At 35.1% G+C, this 27408-nt stretch overlaps 2 protein-coding genes across 2 annotated transcripts; one reads left to right on the forward strand and one right to left on the reverse strand.

The window, feature by feature from the left end:
* The first annotated feature begins 237 nt into the window (after positions 1–237).
* LOC113750643 lies at positions 238–3102 on the forward strand. The gene is made up of 5 exons (XM_027294600.1): positions 238–988; positions 1074–1785; positions 1886–2026; positions 2135–2273; positions 2476–3102. Exons 1-5 carry the CDS (start codon positions 238–240, stop codon positions 3100–3102), a joined length of 2370 nt encoding a protein of 789 aa, XP_027150401.1.
* Positions 3103–7831: 4729 nt separating this feature from the next.
* LOC113750644 (putative nuclease HARBI1) lies at positions 7832–13389 on the reverse strand. Its single transcript, XM_027294601.1, has 4 exons — positions 13176–13389; positions 12593–13061; positions 7976–8051; positions 7832–7888 (listed from the first exon to the last, which is right to left on the reverse strand). The coding sequence occupies exons 1-4, from the start codon at positions 13387–13389 to the stop codon at positions 7832–7834; spliced, it is 816 nt and encodes a 271-aa protein (XP_027150402.1).
* Positions 13390–27408: the final 14019 nt, after the last annotated feature.

A 27408-nucleotide genomic window follows, 5' to 3' on the forward strand; every position in this document is an offset into this window, starting at 1 on the left:
CTAATAGATACAATAGACTTTATCTACTTTTATATTATAACTCATTCAGATTCATGCTTAACACTCTTAGCTCAAACGCGACGCACAAAGAATATACCATTGGTCCAGCAAATACCATTAGAACCAACTATCCTCCCATCTGTTCCTGATTGTCCACATTGTCATGCTAAGCGTTTCTATATGGAACCACCAAGATTTTGTTGTGCATCAGGAGAAATTCGTCTAGCATAGACAAAAATGCCAGATCAACTTGTGGAACTTTATAGAGGAAATACTCCTGAAGCTATCGAATTTAGACAATGTATCAGGAGTTACAACAATATGTTTGCTTTTACATCACTGGGAGTTCACTATGACAAGGATCTCAGTAAAAGAAACAGAGGCATCTGCACATTTCGAGTCCAAGGGCAAATCTATCATTTTGTCAATCTATTAAAACCTTCTGATGGCGAAAAGGCATCAAATCTCCAACTGTATTTTCATGATACAGAACATGAGATGCAGAACAGAATGGCTCTATCTAGCAAATTCAGAGACTCAATTGTTCAACAGCTAAAATCCATTCTTGATGAGAACCCTTATTTTGTGTTTATCCGGAGATTAGCAGACATTGAAGATATAGATAAATACAGAATTTTCCTTAAATCTGATCCAGGATTAGATCAATGTGTTTTCAATGTTCCTTCAGTCTCTCAAGTGGCAGCAATCTGGTCAGACAATGATAATACCAATGGAGACAGTCCAAGAGAAATTGAAATCTGCACAAAAGCAGGAGGCAAAAAAATACTTAAGCAACATTACGGTTGCTATGACACATTACAATATCCACTGATATTTGCTCGTGGAGAAACTGGATGGCATCCTGGAATCCTTCGAAAGACAAAGGCTCAGATTTACAACCAATCTCATCAGACCTGTGAAAGCGAAAATCTGGTTTCTCTTCATCAGTGTAATGATGTAGAACAAATATTTGATGCAGAACAGACAGGTACACCTACAAACACTTATAATTTTTACTCTTTATTGACTATAATATAAAATCTCTAATTGTTACATTTTTGTTATGTTAACAGCTGCTAAGAAGAAAAAAAAGAAAAGACCAACAGTTTCATGCCGAGAATATTATGCTTACAAGTTTCAAATGCGAGATACAGATCAATCATATTTGCTGCATATCTGCCGTCTACTGCAACAATATTCTGTTGATAGTTATGTCAAACTGGAGACATCATGTCTTGAATTTCACATAAACAAGCAAAACAAATTAAGGACAGAAGCATATCAAGGATTACTCGATATCATAGCAAAGGGCCACATAAATGCATCAGATGTAGGAAAACGTATCATTCTGCCGGCAAGTTTTATAGGAGGACCAAGGGATATGAGACGGCGATATATGGATGGTATGACCCTTGTCCAATGTTATGGAAAGCCAGATATTTTCCTTACAATGACTAGTAATTCTTCTTGGCCTGAAATAAAGAACCATCTTAAGGAACCAGATGAGACTCAGAATCGGCCAGACTTGATTGCACGAGTATTTCGTGCAAAAATAGAACAATTGAAGGAAGATCTTTTCAAGAAGCATCTTTTTGGTCATGTTGCTGCTTATACTTATGTTATTGAATTTCAGAAAAGTGGTTTGCCGCATGCTTATTTCTTGATCATTTTAAAAGAGCATTCAAAGGTGTTTTCACCAGAAGAGTATGACAAGATTGTCACCTTACTTATATTCTCTGGTTATAAAATATATGCTTCACGGACCATGTGGACCAATGAATCCAAGTAATCCTTGCATGCGACAGAATCACAAGTGCAGAAGCAACTATCCAAAGGATTTCTCAGCATACACAAAACATGAAAAAAATTCCTATCCTATATACAGAAGACGAGATGATGGCAGCAGAGTGTACATCAGAGAACATGAGTTGGAAAATCGATGGATTGTTCCTTATAATCCATATCTTCTTGCTAAATATGATTGTCACATCAATGTGGAAATATGTTGTGCTATTGAAGCTGTCAAGTATATATACAAATATATATATAAAGGACATGACAGAGTGATGTATCAATTGACAGCACAACAAGCAGATAGAATCATTGATGAGATAAAAAATTTTCAATCTGCCAGATGGGTATGTGCTCCTGAAGCAATGTGGAGAAATTATGCTTTCGATCTCAGTGCTATTAATCCTTCAGTCATTTTACTTCATCTGCACCTCGAAAACTACCAGTCTATGTCTTTTGATGAGAATCAGTCTTTAACAGAAGTAATTGTAGATGACAGGCTTACACGAACAATGCTAACGGAGTTCTTTACAATGAATCAAACAAACAAGGAAGCAGAAGATCTTAACCTTCTATACAAAGAATTTCCTTAGCATTTTGTTTGGGATGAAGGTGATAGAATCTGGTATACTAGAAAATGAGGTCAGGTCATTGGCCGTGTAATAACGGCACATCCAATTGAAGGTGAAAGATATTATCTCAGAATATTGCTCATGCATATTCAAAAGCCTACGTTTCCTCCAAACAGACAATGGAGTTGAAGAATGCTTATCAGAGGCTGTTATCTATGGAATGCCGCAGTGTTTAAGACAGCTATTTGCAGTAATTTTAGTTCACTCTGCACCATCTAATCCACGGCAACTGTGGACAAAATTTCAGCCATTCTTATTAGAAGACATTGCAGTAGATTCATCCTTAACAGAGAATGCAGTTATCATGAGAGTCCTTGGGTTAATTGATCAATACTTACAGATAATGGGAAAGAGCATAAAAGATTTTGGCTTCTCAGACTTTATTCCAGATGTTCAATTTAACAATCCTGGAAAAGAAATAGAAGCTGAATTTGTAATACCTGTCTCCAAAGAAGATTTAGCAACAGTATCTATGTTGAATGGTGGTCAGAAATTTGCATTTCAGAAAATAATGGAAGCAGTCAATACAAATACATCAGCTGCATTCTTCATTGATGGACTTGGCGGCACAGGGAAATCCTTTCTCTATAAAGGTCTCCTCGCAACAATTAGATCAAAAGGTCAGATTGCATTAGCAACCGCAGCATCAGGAGCAGCTGCATCGATACTTCCAGGATGACGTACTGCTCATTCACGTTTCAAAATTCCGCTCCATCATGAAAGCAATAACACATGCAATCTATCCAAACAAAGTGCCATCTCTGAGTTGATCAAAGCTGCAAAGTTAATAATATGGGATGAGGCAGCAATGGCAAAAAAATATGCAATTGAATCCTTTGACAGATTACTTAGAGACCTGCTCAATTCTGATCACATCTCTGGTGACAAAATCATTGTTTTCGGTGGAGATTTTCGACAAACTCTACCAGTTGTTAGGAAGGGCCAAAAAGAAGATTATATTTCTGCATCGCTCATCAACTCATATATCTGGCCACACCTTCAGAAGATTCGACTCACTGAGAACATGAGAGCATCTTTAGATCCATCATTTTCAAATCTTCTGCTCAACATTGGAAATGGCACAGAAGCAACCATTGCAGATGATAAAATAAGTTTGCCTTCTTCCATGATCATCCCTTTTATTAATGACCAAGAATCTTTAGCCACTCTCATAGACACAGTTTATCCATCTCTATCCATCTTTTTGTGTGGCAATTCTGCTCTTATTAACAAGACCATTCTGAGTACAACAAATGATATTGTGCATGAAATCAATCAGATTTTAATTCAGAAGTTTCCTGGAGAAGAAGTCAAGTATATCAGCTTTGATCAAATAATAGATCCAACCAAACAAGCTGATCATGGTGACTTCTTGAATACTATTCACCCTCCAGGATTACCTCCACATCAATTGATTTTGAAGCAAAATTGTCCAATTATTCTCCTAAGAAATGTCAATCCAGCACAAGGATTATGCAATGGAACACGTTTGATATGTTTGAATTTCAACAAAAATGTCATTCATGCTCAAATTTCTGTAGGAATTCATTCTGGTAAACAGGTTTTCATTCCTCGCATTCCATTGTATAGCTCTAATGATAAGTCATATCCAATACCTTTCAAACGTACTCAGTTTCCAATTTCCTTATGTTTTGCTATGACAATTAACAAATCACAGGGACAAACACTTGATTTTGTAGGATTATATTTGAAAGAACCAATGTTTTCACATGGTCAATTGTATGTTGCACTATCAAGAGCCAGAACTGCTAATGATGTTAAAATTCTACTAAGACCAATTTCTTCTGACTCTTTGTCCAACAATTGTACTTGAAATGTGGTTTATCAAGAAATTTTAGCAGCTGCAGCTGAAGATTAAGTACTAAACTCAAATATATTGAATTAAAAGTACCTAGATTGACCATCGTATATATTTAGATATCTCTGTTTATATTAATATATTTCTAATTCTTTATATTGCAGATATGGATGACAGATGCACTGGTGTGAATACGTTGACAGATAAATCAAGTGAATGGATGATAAAGGTCATCCTGATTGAAAAAACAAACATTTTTACTGGAAAAGATCAGACTGCATTCCAGCACTTCATGTTTGCAGATGAACAAGTAAGTTTCATATCAGAACTTCTTTCTATTAAAAAATAGCTACCATAACAGAGACCATTTTACTTACTCTTTGCTATAATAATGCTTGCTCGTTCCACAAAAAAAAATCTCTCCTATTAAAAATAATCTACTACAATATAGCACCCTTGTCTGCCATCAATCATTCCCTTTATTTATCATCAACTTTCAATCCACTCATCTGTCCTTGTTTACAGAATGAATCAATTCAAGGAATTGCATTCACTAGAGATGTAAACTACGCAGATACCAAGCTTCATCTTTATCGCACTTATTACATTGGCAACGCTGCTATTTCATCTATCACTGATGAAAGAAATCAAGCTGGTTCTGTCCCATGGCAACTAACAATCACAAAAACAACTTTTATCAGACAGGCAGAAAAAGCAAAGGAACTGACATTGGACAATCGCTTCCCATTAACTTCATTTTGGGATCTTGATAAATACAAAAACAATGATGTCACCAGATTTAGTAACTATACTTTTCTGTCCCAATTTGTTAAATAGAGCTATCTTTATGTTAAATTTTTCCATACTAAAACTGTCCATTTATCAAATAATCTTATTTCTGTAGATCTGCTATGTGCTCTAATTCAAGGATTCCCAGAATCAATGATATCCACTCCAAAAGGACCACGCACAATCCGCAGATTCGTTGCTGTTAATCCTGAGTAATTTTTCAGCTCTTTTATCTTGTTAAATATACCTGCATACAACCTAAATTTGCATCCAATCACCTATTCATATAATGCATTATCTTCTTCGCCTATTACTACCTACATATACACCAGATGCATGTGGGAACCATATGTTTACATTGAAGGGATTCAGCTCATGAACATTATTCATACATGTCCGATAGTTCTGCTTGTTCGTCCAAAGATCACAACATATCATGGTTAGTATCTTGCTTATCATTCAAACAATAGTTTCATTGCTTTATACACAGTCATATAGCTAATGATACAGATTATTTTCTCTCATTTTTCCCTCTTTACAAATAACAATCAAAGGAATTGATATTACTACTCGACCAAGTAGTACCATTATTCTTGATCCACCATTACAGCAGACAGCTTCACTAAAAATTTGGTATACTTTTCTCTATTCCTTACTTTCCATGCTCAGAACCTCAACATTCATAAATAAATATAACAATTAATAACAAATTTAGATAAATATCACAGGTGTGATGAGAATAAAGCATATATTGACAAAGGCATCAGCCACAAGCTTTACGAAAAAATAAATCAGAAAGTGCTTGCTCTTCCTGGCAGTCAAATAAGACCAATCTCGCAGATCCTTGCTTCCTCAGAACTGGTAAAATGCATACTTTTATTTAATACATTCTTCCCCTTAGATACTGTCCCAAAAAAATTACATATATAATTCACTTCCCTCAATCATAACTTCCAATTTTCTCTTTTGAACAGATCAAAAACTTCTGCATCAAAGGAACTCCATTGATAGTCAACTATGAGAAAAAATTCTTTGTCTCTAGCTGTGCTACATGCGGTAAATCCACTGGAGCAATGATGGATATTGAATTTGATTGCAACTTCTGTGAAACAAAAGACAACAAACCAAAACCAAAGTATATATTTTCCATTCATAAATTACATATATGTCCTTTTATCACCATTACACACGTACAATGCACTGAATTCAAACTTATTACTTTCGCAGAGCAAGGTTCTAGCTCAACATACATGATGATACCGGTTACATCACTGCTACTGTTGAGAAAAACTACGCAGAAATTCTACTTGACATGATTGCTACTGAAATCTATGACAAATATACCAAGGTATATATCCAGTCCCTAATACATATACATAAAACATTTAACACACTTCGTTCTTTTTATAACCTTATCTATACTTTTTTAATAATACAGAAAATCCCAATTCCCATTGATCTTATCAATCAGAAGATCCAACAACAAACATTGCTCTGCGAGATAAGATCATATCTGCCATCCCACTGACAATTTACACCTCTTTACTTTCTCACTGCCTTTGTTGCTGATAAGCCATCATCTGATCTTCTCCTTGAGCACCTAAGTCAGCAAAGACTTCCAGAGTCAAAGCAACAAGAATTCATTTAGAAAACAGACATGCCTGAGGAACTTGCAACTCCAACTAATCAATCTCCACCTATTGCCACTCCCAGCTCAATCCACCAAAAAACTTCATCGAGTGGATCTCCTCCATTTGAAGCAACTACTGTGGCTCAATCAAAGACTACAGCCCCACTGCCATCTGTCAAGCGCAACTTAGATCAACAATTTGACAAAGAATCTAAGCACCACAAGACTGCATAAAATAGCTATCTATTTGTCTTAATGCTTTTGATTCCCTGGACCTATCAGTCAGTTTTTGCTGTTACCTACTTTATGTACAAGCTAAACCAGGACATATTTTTGTTTTGTTCCTCATCAGACATTATGAACAACTTTATGACCAGTATCAAATAGTACATATATTAAGTTATCAGACTTCTTCCTATCGTCCTCATACATCTGACACAACCAACTATACATTCACATGACAATAATTTCACTGAACTACTAATAGTTTTTCTTCCAACCTGGTTCCATTCCATCATAACTAACAACAACCAAGACAACTTTCATCAAACAAGCACAAAAAAAAACCTAAACTTACATAATGCATTCGCATTACACCTACTACCTTTATGCACCAATTAAACAAATAAAAAAAACAGCATCTACTTTTATTTAATACCCGGTAAACCACATCTAAAACTACATCATTATCTACCACACTATTTATATCACTTCGTCAACCCTGCTTTCTCCAATACATCTGACACATCTCAACATAACTATACATTCACATGATAACAGTTTCATCAAAATACTAACAAAACAACATAATAGCTTCTTGTCTTGTTCCAATACATTACTGTGTATTCACATGTCTACCAAACCAACATATAAGAAAAAATCAAAATAATTAAAAAACTAACCCACTCATATCACATGTTATCCATACGTAAGTATAACTAAAATCAAGAACCCCAGAAAACTCATGGCAATACCAACTTTTATAGATTGGACAATAGAAACAACAGAAGAAAATGACCAGCTAATAACCTGCTTGTTTTACCTTCATACTATCAATGGACAAGCACTTCAAGTCATCCAAGCAACCCCAGCACCCAATAACACCTTTACATATGAAATAAGTTCCAACTTCAGAAGAGCTATAGGTTCTAGATTCATTCAACCCCATCTTCAATATTGGTCATCACACTTTGATGCCTCAAACTGGCTCGCATCATTCATATCCGACTATCCACACCAGAATTAATATCCAGTAAGTTTTCTCAACTTATATTTATATATTCTACACTTCACATTTTCTTCACTAATATGTACCTCATTTATTCTCCATTGACCAACTATAAAATATGTATCTATCATAATCTCAGCTTCACCGCCAACCTCATTTCTCCTGGAATATAGACAAGCATACCCAGAAGGATTGGTAAACCAATAAACCTCATGCTTACACACCTTCATTTTCACACATTTTATAGCTTACCTGATTTTTTCCTTTCCAGAGAATTAATCCATCATTTTATCAACAATTGAGGAACTGTTGGACAAGCACAATGATTATACGAAATGGAACTCGCACATGGTTCATAAAACTCGATACCAGCTTTCAACTATTTGGATGGAACAAATTCATACAAGACCACGATCTACAAAATGGCTCCATTCTTCGTTTTCTGCACATAGGATACATGGTCTTTAGAGTTGCTATATATAATCCAAATAATTGTTTAGCTTGTCATGAATGGAACATCCTCCTCAATCATTCACAATTACCCATTGGATGCAGTAAGTAATTCCTTTTCTCGAAAACAATCTTACCTCTCTGCTACAAAATAAATTAACCTATTCCTTTTCTTATGATCGAAGGACTATTCACAGAAGAAGAAAAACTAATGACGCACTTCTCATTTTATATAATGCTTAGAGCGGACAATCTTGAATCTTTGGTCAGTTTCCTACAAATTATATTCCAATCAATATAATTCATACATTACATTGCTACTCCAACTCCATAATACAACTGCATTTCTCCCTATTTTCTATCTCAGGTACTCATCGGTGATATACCATCACATATACAAACAAACGACACTGGAGTGATCAATTGCTATCATGCTAAAACTCGATGGATCTTTCAGCTAGAAGGAATAGAAATAACAGAAGGTTGGCCAACATTCGCGCAAAAACACTTCTTACATATCGGAAGTGTCATCCTATTCACCCTCCTCAATGAAAACAATTATCATTTGCACCTCTTCGACAGAGACTTATCCAAGAATCATAATTATCCTATTAACTTTTTCTTAAATGTACATATATTAACAAAAATATTAAATATCAAAAAAATATCCAGCTTCGTAAAAACCCTATGTGCATCTAATACATACAAACAAATAAGAATTTTATCTGTATCTAATTAATATATATAAATCAATTATACTATTTTGTATTCATGTAGATCAATTAAAATCATATGTGTTGAATGTGTATCTAATATTTATAAATTAATAATACCGCTTTCTATTAACATATAATATGTGTTATTTATATCAAATAATTATAATTGTCAACCTATTTCTATGTTTATAATTTTCCCTCCTTTTTTATATTTATTCACTTATTTATTAATTTTCTCCAAAATATATATAATAGCAAAAATATTAAATATGAACAAAATTTTCAACTCCCTGAAAATCTTACGTATAAAATGTGTATATTAAAAAAAATATTAAATACCAAAAAATTATACAACTCTCTAAAAATTCTATGTGCATCTAATACATACAAACAAATACAAATTCTATGTGTATCTAATCAATATATATAAATCAATTATCCTATTTTGTATTACTATAGACCAATCAATATTATATGCTTTTACTATCTATCTAATATATATAAATTAATAATTCAATTTTATATTAATGTATACCAAATCTTATTTATATCAAACAATTTTAATTTTAACGCTACTTCTATATTTATGATTTTCCCTCCTCTATATTGATCTACTTATTTATTAACTTTGTCAAAAATATGTATATTCACAAAAATATTAAGTATTAAAAAATTACACAAATCACTAAAAAACCTATGCACATGTAATACATACAATAACTTTATTTTTATATTTATTCACATTTTTATTAATTTTCTCGAAAACATATATATTACCAAAAATATTAAATATGAAAAAAATTCTGCAAATTGATAAAAATCTTACATACATCTATTATATACAAATAAATAAAAATTCTATCTATATCCAATCAATATATATAAATCGATTATGCTGTTTCATATTAATACAAATCAATGAAAATCACATATGCTTAACATCTATCTAATATATATAAACTTCAAACTAAATCAATCTAACATTTATTTATAATATCAAATTTTTAAAAATGTCTAATTTGTATATATTATATTTATGAATTTATATTCTTCACAATATTTCTTTTCTTTTAGTCTTTCTTATCCTAAATTCTACCACTATCTAATCTTCATTTAATTTTTGGTCAATTTGGTACAAATTACATTCCAATCAATATAATTCATACGGTCCATTGCTACTCTCATTTCATAATAAAACCATCACAACAATATTTACATCTTCTTCCTCTTAAAAAATTAAATACACATCACAACAATATTATTATTCTATTTATAAATATATTAATCCAATATATTGTTCCTCTATTTATTATTCCAACCCTATTATCATACAAAACACTCTAAATATTAATTATTAAATAAATCTTACATTACTCTCAAACAATCAATAATGGGCACCCCGCGAAACTCGCGGGGCACAACGCCTAGTAATAAAATCATGTGTGCTAAAGTTCATCATACGCTGATTCTGGAGAACCGTCGATCTCAGCATCGTGATCTAATAGTCATCTGGATTAGTCTACACTCTACCGACGTGGGGACCGTTGACTTCAAATAAATGCTGATTTTTTTGTTACGTGGTCTAAAGACCCTAAACCAGTGGTAAGATGCCACGTCAATGAAAGAGTTCTAGTCCGATGACATTTGGTTGGAAGTAGAGGTGGCAATTATACCCAAAAGCCAACAACCCACCCAACCCACCCACTAATTTAAGAGGTTGGGTTGGGTAAATTGGGTGTTGGGTTAATTTTGGGTTGGGTAATAAAAACCCACATGTATTTTGGGCGGTTTGGGCAATTAAGTTGGATACCCATTACCCAACTTAAAAAAACAATGGAGGCCTCTCGTCTGGGAATTTTCAATCCACCACCGTTTTCTGAACTTTAAGCATTTTGGCACATTCTTGTCAACTGCATCGGGCTTGCTGTTTTTTTTTTTTCCCTTTAAGACAGCAGACTTGCAAGTCTATACACATCTTGTTCCTTTACTAATTGGTTTTAGGATTGTGAAGATTACTGTTCAACTGCATGTTAATGTACATATACATATTTTTTTCCAATGTTATCTTTTGGATGGGGAGATTCTATTAGCAACTCGTGTTTTTAAGCATTTACTAGTCCCTAAAAAATCTAGCAAAATATGCAAGCAAATTTTTAATTGCTTTCATAAGTTGCTCAATTATTAATTAAAATTTGTCAATTAGATCATTCATGGGTCCAATTTTCTTTCTGCTTCGTCTTTTTTTTTCTCCCTTTTTTGGCCCTTGACATGAAGGTTTATCACAAGACAAGATTGATCTTCAACCACAATAATTGTGTAAAAAGTGCAAAGTGAGGTTATTTAATAATCAATAAAAGGAACCCAAAAGTCACAAATCTTAAATGAATTGGATAGTGATATTTGAACTAATTGGTTGAGAATTGTATCTCTCTTATCAAGTTTCAATTGAATTAAGGCGTGATTGGATCTTGTTTAATATTGGTATAATATTTTTTCATGCTATATTCAACTTGGACCAAAATTGTTTTAGTGTGTGAAAATGTGTTTATGTGTGTGAAAAAAAAATTTTGTATGCAAAAATATATTTGAGAGAATTTATGTATCAAAATCTATTAATTAATATATTGGGTCATATTTGGGTCTTGGGTTTGAGATGACCCAATATGACCCCACAAAAAACTAACCCGATTTAAAGTTGGGCGGGTTGGGCATAACCCATTTAAGTAAAAACCCAATATCAACCCGTCCAAAACCCGCCCAACCCGCCCAATTACCAGGTATAGTTGGAAGAATACCTGTTAATTTCATTTTACATCCTTCAACTTACTTTATTTTTTAAACTTTAAAATCAGATATTTTGTTTTTTAAAATAAATTTTGTCCCACTTAAGTAAACTCGTTAATAGACGTGAGATAGATTTTATACTCAAGCGGAACAATTTTAAACTTTCAGAGATTAAAGTTGTAGAGATTCTATTTTTTCAGAGACATATAGTGTTTTATATTAAAGTTTAAGGATTAAAAAAATTGAATATAATTAGCTTTGTATGGATTATGAGTATTGTAATGAATAATTTTTTGTTATTCGGTCAAATAGCTTGACCGGATAACAATAACTCAATCTCGTATGGATAGTCGATTTTATGAGAATACAATATAGGATTCGCGTTTGGATAATATGTTATATCCTTGCAAGTATAAATTTTTATCACCGATTTTTTGACTATATCACATTATTCACCTAAAATTGCAACCTCACGCAAGGAAAGTTGAATGTATGTGCATTTAATTTGTAGGGGCTAAATAGTTTTCCATAAAATCATATGAAACCAGCATTAGTATAGAATACATCACTTTCAATACAGAGAATTGGGCACACTCTTCTGATGCAAGCATAGACCAATTAGGAAACATGGACCCATGACATAAACAAGCTGAACTCTAGCAATTTAAAATGAGGCTAAGTACTTGAATTAACCTTATTCGCCTCACATATTTATTAATACACAACGGTCATTCCTATCATTTACCCCCTCACCTTCGCCTTGCATTGTGATACGCATTCCACATTCTGTTTGCCAGTTCATCCCTCATTTCATGCCATTCATTGACCTCTTCTTGTGAGGCACTTAGGGGTTGAATTTCTGGCATTGGTGGGACCCCTCCTTCTCTCTCGATATCCATCGATTGATCATGATCATTGAATATGTCATCATCTGGCAATTCATCCCGTATGAAATTGTGTAAAGTGCAGCAAGCTATCACCACATTTATCTGTGCACTCATATAAAAATTAGGTACAGGACCGCGAAAGATGGCGAATCCCCTTTTAAGCATCCCAAAGCATCTCTCAATTACATTTCTGAATGATGAATGACGAGTATTGAAAAGTTGCTTCGGGGAGGAAAACCCACGTCGACCTTGTGCAGGTTGTCGAGGTGTTCCACAATATGGTGCAAGGAATCCAGGAATATTTCTGTATGCTGAGTCCACAAGGTAGTATTTCCCTAGAAACACCAGAATGAAAGTTGAATATAAGTAAAAACACACTCGGTCTGTAGTCATATACTCACATACCACATTCGATGATGCGAAACAATTTGACTAATAATTGAGTGCACCTGGCGGGGGCATCGAAAAATGTGTAGGTCCTGTTAGTGCTCCATCCAAGATGTGTGTATCATGGGCGCTTCCTTCCCAACCAACATAAATATATGAAAAACGCATATCAAAATCACAAATGGCTAGTACATTTTGAGTTGCTTGGCCATGCCTATTCGTGTACGCCATTTGCTCTCTAGGTGGAGGATGTGCTGGAACATGTGTACCATTCATTACACTTACAGCATTTTATAGATTTTGAACCCAAAAGTTTGCTGCTAAGTGCATAAGTCACAATTGAAACACAAAGAAAAGCATTATGATGCAATGTTTTTGGAAAAAAACTACAAGCAATTAATAAGTATATTACTAGTATAAATTTCTTCTATAAATACTATACCATAAACCACTGGGCAAATCTCCGATCAGTGTAAATCTTAGGATGAACCTCGTTCTGCCCTCTTGGACGAATGAGAATTTTTTCCAACTCACAAAGCCCCTGTAACACCTCGTGAATGTTCCTACATATGGTCTCCGGAGAATGTTGGAATCGCTCAGCAAGGCACCGTATTCGATAATTGTGACTTAACATAACTAATGTCATGCATAATGCTTCTTCTATGAGGACTCTTTTCTAGGGATTTTGCAAGACATATCCCCCACTCACAAGAATGTCACATAAGCGCAAGAAAAACTCCACCGTTATTCTACAATTCTCGAGTACTCTTGCAGGATGGCAATGAATAACTTCTTGCACATAATCTCTGCTAGTTAACATACTATTTCGGCATGGTAGAGGCAATATATATCCGGCAAGCCATTCAGCCAGAGGGTTGAATAGAATAACCGTTGCCCATTGGATAAGTTGCCAGTCCTCGTCTTCGTTATCATCATAATTCGATGATAATCCCCAAGTATTCCATTTGCCATCAAGTTCCTAATTTGGCTGTGTTCCAAACAGGATGTATTGTCGCGCCCCATGTTTTATAAAATAAATAAATGGTTTAAAGAGTGAATTTTTTATTTGAAAAATGATTTTTGATTTACAAAGAAAATGAAGAAACATGGGTCTAAATGGGACATGAAAATGCGATGATTTGACCCAAAATATAGTTTAAAAAGGGTTTATTGAATGAAAAATAGAGTCGCCACTTGGTATAGAGTTAAGGTGTACCAAGTCACCTAAAATGAAATTTTAAAGAAAAAATAGAAAAACCCTTTTTAAACGACTCCAAATCTACGTAAATCAAAGAAAAAGGTTCGGGAGTCACATTTGAAGAAAGGGAAGGCAAGGACAAAAATCCGAGGCACCCTTTCAACTTAGTCAAGGCTAGTTGCGTGATTTAGTCAAGAATTTTCTTATTTTAACCAAAAGATTTATCACATTTGGACGTACTATATGAATGCAACCCTAGACCTAAGAGGGTATCGGGGGGTCAAAATTTCTCTTCGAAGCTCAATTGATGCCAATCACATTAATTGTGATGCCCAATGCGGATTCTTTGGAGAGGTCACGAATAATGCAGAAATATGAGATTCTAAAAAAGGAAAAGGAACAAGATAATTATATAAATACAAATATACATGACCTAAGGGAATGCATCACGACGGGTACGGGGGACTAATGTTCGTGACTCAATTTTTCCTTTAATAGAGGGAATACGAGCGTGCAAAGGCTAGAAAAACCAAACTCGTCCATATCTCATATCCAAGGGGTTTTCCTATCTAATCAAGCAAATGATTTGACCAAATTCTAATACTTATATGAAATGCAAGTCTAATGTCATGTTTCATACAAAAGGGGCAAGTAATATACATATAAGGGAAAATATGGGGGAAGGGGTATACGTATAAGGAAAATATCATACAAAATGATAAAAGACCCTAAAAAGTAAAATATGCATGAGATGAAGTGATTTTGTCACACAATCATGATCTAACGCGCGAAAGGCTCCTAAGGGTCTAGTTAGATTATCCCATGTTTCTACCTTCTCACTAGCGTTTGACTAGTGAGAAATCGAACAAGAAAAACCACAACTAGCGTTGGACTAGCGTGGTATCGAGAAATGAATCACAACTAGCGTTGGACTAGTGTGATAATGTCACTCATTAATTATAATCTCATAAAAGTATAATAAAGCGAGTAAACACATAATGTCACATAAACACGTAACACATAATCATGATATCTAGATGCAAGGCCCTAAAAAAGTGGTAACACATAGCACATAGGCATGCAAACCACACAAACAAGAAATAAAGTGAATAAAGCCCTAGCTATTACATTCGGGGGAAGCCTACTACAATCTAAGAGGGGAAACGGAATAAAAATAATAATAACCTAACTATTACAACTTTGGCATTCAAGTGCCTTTCAAATGATCGAAATTAAAAATAACTATACAAAACTAAAACAAATAAAGTGGATAAATAAATAAACTGAAAACATTCAAAAGGCATATAATTAAACACATAAATCACGTAGACACATAGGGTCAAGGAAAGTGAAAATAAGGGACAGAGTGTACCTCCCTTGCAACGGTAATCAAATGAAGGAAAAATAGCTTCAAAACAATAAAAGGGTCAAGGCACCAATTAAATAGTAAAGTATAAACAAAATCGCCAAATCCCTCCCAATTGCGACTTAAATGAAATCAAGTAATGCATAATTTTCAAGAAAAAGTAAATTATTGATCAAATTTCTAAATGAAAACTACCAAGGACCCAATTGCCAAAATTAACCAATCACTCAAGTCCAATTAAACATTTTGGGAACTTCAAGGGTCCAAGAGCAAAGAAAGGGCCAAATGGTGGTTCAAATTGCAATTATTCTAGGACCCAATTGCAAGAAATTAGAACATGATTGAGCTTTTGCAGTATTGCTAGAAATTAAGGGGAGCAAAGGGCAATTTTTGAAAGCTGCTTCTGCATGCAAAATCCATGCAAACAAAACTACGAGTCAAAGCTTCCTACAACAGCAAACCTTCGGCAGCTTAGGAAAGCTTTCCTCTGCAAATTTCTGTTGCCAACTTCTACCATTGTGTAAGCTTTCGGCAAAACAAAGTTCATCCAAGAACTTCGGACCATCTTCAATTAAAACATCTAACATTCCAGATAACAAAATGAAAGCTGAAACCGTTGATTATGAAAGAAAAACTTCAGCAGCCCATGCAATCCACGAAGGAAAAACCAATTTCTGCAACACCTTGCCCTTAAGCTTTCCGCAGCCAACACAAAATCCGAACACCCATTTGTTTTCAAATTCCGATTACAAATCCAAACACACACAGCTTTAAACTAGACACAAACTGTATACTCACCACTATCCAAACAGGCAGAAAAATTAGAAAGATCTCATGCAAAATTCTGGAAAAAAACATGCAAAGACAAAATTTGAAGAACAAAAACTACTATAACTTTCTTCCCATTTCATCGACACAGACAAGCCAACCAAATATCAGAATTTTTGGGTCAAAAACAAACATTGCAAGCCTCACTCATAACTTAAACCAAATACCAAACCTTTATTACGGGATTAGGGCAGAAAATCTGGAAAAAAGAACGCCAGGAAAAGAAAGAAAAAGCAAAACGGAATGCAGCGAAGGCTTTTACAATGGCAAAGCAAGAGTGCAGCAAAAATTCTTGTCGTTTCTCTGTGATTTTTATAACTTATTAGCGAACCCACAAGATTACATTAGACTTCAAAAGGCCATCATAAAACACTAGACTGAACCATGCAAACTAATAATCCATTCAAGGTTCACTCCAAGTTATGTTCAAACACAGTTTCCTGCTGCAAATTTGCTGCTATGGAATTCATAACGGAACCAGGTAACAAAATCCAAGAAGTATCAGGTTTTCAAGCCAAGCAGCAAGATTATGGAGTTCAAGCATCAAGATTCCATCTTGGTACATTTTATGTCAAAATTGGTGCTATAAAACCAGAACTATCATCTCATAAGATGAGCAAGAAAAGTGCAGCAAAAGAAAAGAATAATGCAAGCAAGTTTCTCTTCGCTACAACTAACATCTGAACCCAAACATCACTCTCTAATTTCAAGCAAGCAAAAATACAGCCACTCGACATCTACACTCATACAAAAAACCTTCTGCTGCAATTTCATTCACCCGAAGTCCAACCATGTGGAAAACTCAGACAAACCCCGCTGTAATGATTTCGGCCCATCTATAATCATATTACCCGAATAACATTTTTATTTTTCAGGAGATCTGACCGTATTGCTAATCACAAAAATGCAGAAAAGGAAAAAGCTTATAGCGAACTGAAGCTAGATTCATCGAAAGTTACTGCCTTTTTTAACCCAACCATCTAATCATCGAATATCCACTTACTCTAAAACCTTTACATCTCAAAAACATCAGAAATCCCAGAAAGATAAACTACCAGATGTGTGTACGAGGGAGGAACAAGAAAACAGATGACATGAAACGAAAAAAAAACTGCCTTTACCTCAAAACAAGCTCGCTGCTTTTGGAAACGAAAAAACCCCAAGGAACGCTTGTTGCAGAAACTCTTAATGCTGATGAAATCGCTCCTTCTTTCTTGGTTTCCTCTTGGTATCTCCCCAGATCTTTTAAGCCGTAAAACCCTCTCTTTTCCCATTTTTTTTTTAAGCTTTGCCCGTTCACACCTTTCTTTTCGAGCCTTTCTCAATCTCTCCTTTCTGTCCAGACTTCAGCCACCTCCCTCTATGCTCTCTCCCTTTCGCCCCTAGCCGTCCAGACCCCCAGATTCTTTCCTCTTTCCATCAGACCTCAGCCGCCTCCCCCTTTTCTCTTTCCCTCGATTTTTTCCTGGTTTTCCAATTTTCCTCTCAACCCAGCCGTCATAAGCCTCCTCCCGTTTCTTGCCGTCTTTCTTTCCTTTTATAGGGGAACCATAACCCCTAAACCCTGACCTCAAAGGTGAGGATGAAGGGTTGGTTCCTCCCCATATCCTCAGCCATCCGATTCATCAGAAAAATCACCCATGAAAATGATATCATTTTCCCACGCTGCTGCATGCGCGGCTTTTTTTTCACTTAATTAAACAACAATAATACAAAATAAACTTAAATAAAATGTACAAAACTAGTAACAAAAGATAAAACAAAAATCTAAGATTTTTCCTGTGTTGGATTAATGATTTTTCCTCTTTTTTTCTCTTTTTCCCGATTAATAAATAGTAAAAAGGAAATAAAACATATTTTTATGAATAATTTTCTCTTTTTGACAAATTTTATGCTAAAAAGTCTTACAATAAAAAATAAATAGCTAAAAGGGTGAAAACGAATACAAAATAAAACTAAAATAAAAATAAAAATAATAGACAATAGTAATCTAAAAATACTAAAAGTCTAAAACTAAAATCATGAAATTAACAAATAAAAAAAATAGATAAGAATTATTACTAAAACAAAAAATAAAATTAGGATAAAAATTTATTTAAAAATTTGGTGTCTACATGTATAATTCATTAAAGAAACTCTGGCTAATTTGTTGCAGAATGACTAAAAGTATTTTTTAATAAACTACTTTTCTTTGGAAATGTAGAACTGATTTTAGATATGGCTAATGTATAATGCCAAACATAATCCACTTAAAAATTTTGAAAATCATCAACAACCCACAATAATACGCAACATTAATTTAAGAAACCGACTGGGTAGTAATGGAAGATATGCATATACACATACATATATCTCCAAATTTTCCAGGTTTGTAAATAATTTGAACTACAATTACATATATATATATAATATGTATGTATACGGACTATGACCACTTCAACTTAATTTTAAAATTTCCCAACACCAGAGATATGGCTCCGATAAGCAATTAACCTATGTTGCGGTATGGAAGTAGCTACTAAGAGGATTGGAAGCCGTAGACGAAGTAGGATTCCTATAGCAGCTACGCCCTCCTTCTCCCTGAATTTAGTAGCAACTATGAAAACATAGTTGAAACTGATATAAAATTTAGTTTTATATAAATTAGATTGGAAACATGGTTTGTAACTATTTGATACTACCGACACTACACATAGTGCACATTTTGAATCATTATGACGGGTTGGGTAAAAAAAGCTACTCCCAAATAATGCATCGCGTGTTGATTGCTTGTTACTGATTGATAGATCTTTACTATTACTCAGACAACTTAGTGGAAAAAGTCAGCAGTGAGCAGAATCCTACTGGGGACACAATTGATGTTATAGGCCATCCGGGCTCCCGTGAATGTCCAGAGACCCATGTGCATTTCCTGCAAATAAGCTGTTGAGCGACTGCTCCAGACACCCATATGCATTTCCTGCAAATTCGCTATTGAGTGTCTTATGTGGGGAAGAGCCGCATCCCTTTATTTCAAAAAAATCCAGCAAGCCGTTTAATTCAATTGCAAACTTGCAAACTTGTCCATATTGAAAAGCAACTCAATTCCTGCTTATTTAGCCTCTTTGGCTGCCGGACAAATTGTGGGCCAGGAGTTATTAAAAAAAGGGTTAAAAACAAAAAAGTCCCCTGTGGTAAGCCTAATACACAGAAAAGTCCCCCGTGGTTTCAAAATATACAATACGACTCCTCATACTTTGAACTAAATTGTAAAGGTGACGGAATTCGTTAAACTTAACGGAAATGGTCAAAATGACCAAAATACCCTGATATAATTAAGCAAAAGACAACTCAAAAAAATCATTTGTTTTATTTTCTAAATAGAGAGAATTGAGAGTTAAGGGGTAGAATTGGTATATTTGATAAAAAATAGGTATAAAAATTTTTTTTTAGGTTCCAATAAGTCATTTCCGTTAAGTTTAACGGATTCCGTCAAGTTTAACGGATTCCGTCATTTTTACAATTTAGTTCAAAGCATGAGATGTCGTATTATATATTTTGAAACTATAGGGGGCTTTTCTGTGTATTAGGCTTACCACAGGGGGCTTTTTTGTTTTTAACCCTTAAAAAAATGATATGGACATAACTAAGGTCAAACTGAATTTGTCTTGTCCGTGGGTTTGAGACTACAGAATTTACACAAGTTTCAAATTCCTGTTTTTAGGCACAAGTTTACATATATATAAGTCTACCTGTGACATATATATATATAAATCCAAAATAGCTAATCAACATTTTTGGTTAAGAACTAGACAAAAAAATTTGCTGGATAGTAAATGAATACAATTGGCCTCAGTCATAAATTGTAACCCAAACAAAGGGAGTAGCAATCAGCTCAGACAACATATAAATTTAGTATAAGTACACCATCAAATTCATAAGTCAAAGTGATTAAAAGTCTCAAATACATAACCCAAACAAAGGGAGTAGCAACCAGCTCAGACAACATATAAAATTAGTACAAGTACGCCATCAAATTCATAAGCCAAGGCGATTAAAAGTCTCAACTACATACATACTACAACTGTATCTCAAATAGCAAGCTAATGAGATATAAATCCGCAGGACTGGGAAAGAATCCAGTTGAGACAAGCAATCCAAAATTGGTCACAAATGACACGGTTGTCCCAACCCAGCCAGTTTCCTCAAATAGTAAATGACACCAGCAGCACACAAGAACTATTTCGGGTCAAGAATGGTGTCAGCATACCAATACTAGAAGCCTTCATCAGACTGAAGAAACATGTGACACCACCTCTCACTATTTTCAAATTCCTTCATGCATGCAAGTTGTTTTCGGGACCACAGATCAATAGGCTCGTGTTTTGGGTAACTTTGGTCCCAAACCTTTAGCGCAGCTACACACCAGTCATTTCGTCTAGTGTTTTCCTCAATTTGGATCTGTGACAACTTGCCAATGTTTGTTGCTGCGTCTCGCAGAGCTTTCCCGGTCTTCGGAGACTTAGTGCTCCTTGAACCATCATAGGATGATGTTCCCCTACTCGATACGGTCGTTTACCCGGCCTGCTAGCAACGAATTCAACTTCTTCATCCCGAACAGGAATATAAACATCCTTCCCCAAAAGTCTGAAGTGGGTCCATCTATCTTTGCCTTTCCCTTGCACCTTGATGCAGAAGCGATGGTCTTTTCGGCAGACCAAGGAGAGTGGTGGACATCACTCTGAGCAGATGATTGGGCATGCTTTCCTATGGCTAATCGACCCTCAAGAATGTCTGTCAATTCATAGAAGCAACCGCAGCTGCGCCCTTCTTTGAATCTAGCATAGAATTTGTTTTCCTACAAGTCATGTGAAATGGCGGCTAATTCAAAACGAAAACTGTATACAATTGATAGAACAGACATGGAAATGTAATTACAGGCCACACTTCAAATAAGTAACAATTTATGCGACCCCAAAGCAATATTTAAATCAAGTTTACTGATGGAAGATATTTAGGCCAGCAAGGAGCCATGACCAGGGCAGCAACCAATGATAACTTGATTAGGCACCAGCATTAATCTGGTAGGTAACTATTTCAGCACCCCATCCATTTCCAAATTTAAATCCCATAAGCAATCAATGGAATTGATAGTGCTGACACAGAAAATACACCCTTAGTTTTTATAGTAGCAACCAAGCTCAGCATTAATCAAAGATTAAAACACGTGCAACTTTTAAATAAGTCATAGTTCGTGTGACTCTCATGCATTGATAGATCCACATTATAATGGTTAAAACAGGGCAGCAAAATAACAGGGAACTATATAACTAGCTGGACTATGAAAGCAATTCTAGATACAAATGCTTTTCACATTAATATGTCGATGAATTAGGGGGAATGACCAACTGTATCTCAGAAACAAGCAAAAAACTCTAAGCACGCTGATGAAAAGAAATAACAACGAATAAAGTATGCAACTGATGAAAAGACATAGAAATGCCTTTTAAAAACCCAAGCCTGCTACTTGCAACATGTTACAAGGCCAAAAAAGTGTTGAGTTTAATTGTACCATCTCAGTCATAAGAAAAATGTATGGAACTGCACTGAAGTTATACAAAATTATGGTCAATTGAAGCTGAAAAATGGAGACATAGTGGGCGTTTACCCGCTTTAGAGCGCTCCATTTTTTCTTCGTAGTCTGAAAGCACAAAAGCTCCGAATTAAATCCAACTCCCGTCTCTGCTGTAGATTGGGACATCCCCGATAAGCGGTTGAAACACTTCTACTCGGCTTCTAGCCTATAGAATTTTGACCGATATTGCTCCCACCTCAAGTTGATGTGGCACTTATCATTCATGTGTAAGCACAGATGGTGCCAGTTTGACCTACCCTTTTGGTGCCTGTCCCAAGCACCATTCAACAAGTGTCGCTACAAAGGAAGCCTCAAGTGTAGGGTGATTTTTCCAATCGGCTACTTCAGAATCATCAGTCATCTAATGCAATAAACGTATATAATCCATAGTCAAGCGCAGCTACATTGTAGAAGACAACACAAAAAATTGAAAGTTGGTGCTGATACAGCAGTTTGTGGAATCATTTACATACCTTTATGAAGTAGTTTCTCGCACAAGCACCCAAGTCGTTTGAACCGCTCTCGGAATGTGCTTGCTGGACTGCATTAAAGTGAAATATAAACAATAGGACTGAAGTTAGGGGCTTAATAAAAAATGTGAACCATTCATATCTGTTAGCTTACAAATAATTTTGATGCTAGTATTCAAAAAAATATGAAAGAGTTTTTTTTTGGTAAGTAATATATACTAGTAGCAATCTGGCCAGAATTTTACATGACCGAGGGTCTTACCGCTGGCCTTACATACTCGATGGCGCTTATGTGGCATATAAACGTGGGTACGACAAAGAATGGAGGAACGTAACAGTTCCACACCAACTGGCTGCTAAAGTAAAAAAAATGCAGCAATAACGAGTGAAATTCAGGCAACAAAAAAGGACTACATGTGGTAATTTATTTTAGGCAACTAAGTGCACAAACTGCAGCTATGAGGACATACAATGCAATTTTTTCAGCTAATGTCATAACTAAGGTTTTTCTTCCTATATCTGTACGTATAATTTGAGCTAAGCCTTCAACTCTATGAAATTAAGTGCAGATTTATTTTAAATAGGGATAAGTACCTGATTGGTCACAATCTAAACAAATGGGAAATAGGAAAAATGAAATGGGCATGAAAAAATAATCAAAAGAAGTGTAATCAGTTAGTATTTGTGCAAGTATAACACCAATATTGTTTCCCCCAACTAACAACCAACACCAACAAAAAAATCATTACCACATTAGAAGCCATATAGCTGACATAGCGAATACCTAGAATACATTCACATGTGTCGTAAAGAGGCATCTCCATTCATTGGCAGTGGGTTCGAATTACTTCCCTGTATGTGCAAATTGCTCTAGTGGGCTAGCCAAAACATGGAATTACCAAACTGAATTTTTTGCTACGGCTTAACAATGTTGGTTCTATGTCGGTAGACTTGTGCGACTTTTTCAAATTAAGTGCATTTAATTTTTGAAATATGGCAAACTTAAAATTGGGAAAAATGAGCTAGTGCAGTAGAGATCCACAAGGAAATATTTATCACCAAATAGTATAAAAGTATTTACAATGCAGGAATTTGCATATGTTTCAGGAACGAAGATTTGGCTCCGACATGTTGCCAAACCCTAATTAAATTGAAAAATAGGACTCTGTTCATATGCTTTTGTTCATATATCCGAACTCAAAAGAATCAGCACATCCTTGCAAGGAAAAAATCTCAAGCACTGTTGGCAGCCAAGGAAACGTACCTTGAACACTATAGATTGGGAGGAAACGCAGAGAATTAAATATGCCGGAGACGATGACGGTCGACGGTGGCAGCAAGCCTTTGAGCGATGCTGAATCTTTAATTGAACTGGACTTGATTGAAACTATCAGATTGGTGACCCAGGAAGTGGAAGGTTTTTTCACCCAAAGCTGGTTACTTCTCCAATTCGAACAACTACAAAGCCTCCGTGAATGGTATGTCAGTGAATGGTTGGGGTGATGAAGAGGGGGAGTAAAGAAGAAGACAGAGAAAAAGTAGAAGGGGCTTTTGTCGGTTTGCACTGACTCAGTACAACGGTCAGAAAATTTTTTTGCCTTTTTACTGTTTTGGGATAGCAGAATTGGGATGAATTATTGGGGCATGGCAAGTCGTTGGAATTTAAGAATCCTACTGTTCCAAAAGTAAAAAAATGAAATACACTATAATACTAGTAGTCCAAACAAAGCCTAACTTTTCCTTCATTCGTTAGTTTTTAGTTAGAAAGAAAAAAAGGGAAATGGAAGGATTTAAGAAGATGAATAGTAGGCAAAATTTTTCCTTCCAAATTGGAGAGAAAGTTGGAGGAAGCTTATGAAAGTTTTCTAAAATACCTGTTCTATCCTTAAAAATGTCTTGAACAAATATTTAATGATTTTCATATCCAAAATCATTCCACTAATTCTCAAAACTCCCAAACAACATAACAATCCCTTCTCTTCTCTTCTCTTCTTTCATAACTTAAGTTTTCCATTCTTCTTTTTTCTATCCTAAACTTCCAAACTTAGCAAGGGAAAGGGGAGGGGGACTCGATGTGAGTAGAAACTCCATCGAAGAAAACCAATTCCACCCCACCAAGACTGGTGGTGACCACCAGGCCAAAGGCCTAATGGCTATGAACCCCTTGAATTCACCTTTTTTTTATTACTATTTTGATCGTCGCACAAAGCATTCTTGAGTTTTTTTTATTGCCGCACAAATTTAAAAGGATGGTACATTTGAATATATATATATCACATTAGTGATAAATGAATCGCTTATCGTTATCGTTTGGAACAAGTTTTATATAGAAAATTCGGTATCATTTAATTAATTAATTCACGTGTTCTACTTTTGGGTTGGATTTTGAAACGCGTCTGAACAATTTGAATCCATTAAATTTAATTATTGAATTGAATTATCAAACAAGGTCTAAATCAAATTTTATATGGAATATATTTAACACTGCATGTTTATACAAAAAAGTCTTTTCCTTCTTTTCTTTTTGGTTTCTTCAAATTTTACCATGGCACTTCTTCCCTTAACAATTACTTGTTATGTTTAGAATTCGTTTTATTAATTTACTATAATTTTGTTATTAAAATTGATCTTTTATACCATTACACTGTTAATGATCTATGCATCGTATAAGTTGATGATTACACTATTTCTTTTGTCAACTTTATTACCTATGTTCTCACACAAGTACTTCCTAACTGCTAATTTTCATTCATATATAAAGACTAGAAACAAAATGAGGAAGAACAGACTTTAGGTGTACTTAGCAATTGAAGTAACATAGAAACCGTCCCTTCTTCTATCTTATATGGCAAAGAAATACTCATAGTCATTCCTGAATCAGCTACTTCATGGTCATTACCTACAGAGGGGTTCCTCAACAAGAGTTAGGTGCTATTGCCCTTAGCCAATGCTAACTTGAGCTGATGAAATTAGTAAACACTGGCTTTCAGATACACATCGTTCAATACCAATTCATAGACTGGGAGAATCACTGTCTTTATGACACAAGTGACATCGAAGACAAGTTTTCCTTTCATCTCCAATACCATCAAGTAAAAGAAGAACTTTGAGTTGTTAAGGATCCAAGAGCCTGGACATGAGAGGCTCCATGAATTCCCACTTAATTTGTTTGTCAGCTTACAAGAACTGAAGATCAGCTAGGCAATTGATGGTGTAGAAATGCCCATGATATTGCAATCTCAACCACATGATCTCCTTTGTGAAGAAGTATCCAAGGCATGCTGCGAATAAGGACAACTCACGGGTATTAATCGCCTGCAGTCTGTCATCCAAGAACTACAATAGGTTAGTCAGTAGTTCTTTAAACTCCCAAAGGAAGAGAGAGAAATATGCAAATGATCCAAGAACAGGTTAAGTTTGAAGGATATGGATTAAAGATGACCAAAATCTAGATCCCAAGGTTCAATGGATTAACTATTTCTTTCATCTCATGCACCCATGTTGTAAGGTCTATTGTGATATATGGCCGACTTTCCACATCTCGTTGGCCTAACGCAAAAGAAGTTAATGGTCTGTTCTTTCTGTTATAATACTAGGTATTACATAAATCTAGCAACAACTGTGCACCGAATTTCTACTGGTGCAAAAGTTACAAAAATAAAGAGTCATCCAAGTTCATCCAGGAAATCACAAATAAAGTTCATTTCCAGAATGAAGGAAGGTGAAAGTCAACTACAATGCAAAGATAATGAGCATGAGGATCAGCATCTGGAAATGCTTTCAGAGGATTAGGTTTGAATGGGAAGGTCCTTTGAACTTTTGCCTAGGTGGCAAAGATACTGAGCTGGAGATGAGAATTAACATGTATTCGCATGCCCACAATTTGAACTGCCCTTTGAAGTTGAACCTTACACTGATATGTCTGCTCTAACCACAGTGCTTTGCAGTGATGTTCCAGGACTCTTTTTGAAAATGTTAACTGGTTTGCTATTAACTTCACACCAGATCCACTTCTTGTCCAGGTTGGTGATCAGAATGAGCTAAATTGCCCTCTTTTATTATTTCAACTAGTAACCTGTAAGCAATATTAAAGCCAATATAAATAGCAAGCACTTGAATAAAATTTCAAAGTGAATTAAATAATAAATAATTGAAAGGAGAGCATGTTGGACGCATAAATGGCTGCAATGGATAAATTCTTGCTCTTTAACTTTTGTTTATCTTTTCTTTTCTTTTATAATGGTGCTCAGCAAAGGCAATAATGGGAGTGTTTTTCAAAGGAGTGTGGTCAGCAAGGAAACAACACACATGTCGCGATCTGTTATCTGTGGGTCTCCGCTAAGCAATTACAAGTCCTCTTCCACAGCTTGTGGATGACAAAAACCCAATCAATAAGTCAGCCAACACATTTGTCGAAGTCCGCCACCACAAGTTTTAATAAGCTACCACAATAAGCAACTTCTGTAGCATGGGCTTTGAAATTCAAGGATCCACTCAAAAATTACGTCCATAAACCTGAATTTTGAGGAGCCATTCAAGTATGAACTTAATTTTATATTATGTTGGCAAATCTTGGCAGATGTTGTAATGGTCTCAGTATTGTCTCAAGTTCCTTGAGATCTTTCTCTTCTCAATGTTTTCAGCAGTGATGGAGGCAGACAAATAAGTCAACAAATTAATCATGAACAGTGAGTATGAGATTAATCAACAGTATCTACTTTTCCACTTCTGTAAATAAAAAACTAAGACTGATCACAGATTGCTTTAGTTAGACAGTGTTTAATTAGTGAATATACTCCTCATAAACTATTATCAGTAC

The sequence above is a fragment of the Coffea eugenioides genome, chromosome 10, assembly GCF_003713205.1.
Source record: "Coffea eugenioides isolate CCC68of chromosome 10, Ceug_1.0, whole genome shotgun sequence".
NCBI classification, from domain to species: domain Eukaryota; kingdom Viridiplantae; phylum Streptophyta; class Magnoliopsida; order Gentianales; family Rubiaceae; genus Coffea; species Coffea eugenioides.

Excerpts from the sequence above, each read along its gene's own strand:
- LOC113750644 (XM_027294601.1), bottom strand. The coding sequence starts at position 13,389 with ATGAATGGTACACATGTTCCAGCACATCCTCCACCTAGAGAGCAAATG. Across the intron at positions 13,062-13,175 it reads TTTTTCGATGCCCCCGCCAG|GGAAATACTACCTTGTGGAC; the intron begins GTGCACTCAATT and ends TGGTGTTTCTAG. Across the intron at positions 8,052-12,592 it reads TATCACAATGCAAGGCGAAG|GAGAAATGAGGTTGGCGGTG; the intron begins GTGAGGGGGTAA and ends TCTATATTCCAG.
- LOC113750643 (XM_027294600.1), top strand. The coding sequence starts at position 238 with ATGCCAGATCAACTTGTGGAACTTTATAGAGGAAATACTCCTGAAGCT. Across the intron at positions 1,786-1,885 it reads ATGTGGACCAATGAATCCAA|AAGACGAGATGATGGCAGCA; the intron begins GTAATCCTTGCA and ends TCCTATATACAG. Across the intron at positions 2,027-2,134 it reads TGTGCTATTGAAGCTGTCAA|ATGGGTATGTGCTCCTGAAG; the intron begins GTATATATACAA and ends TCAATCTGCCAG.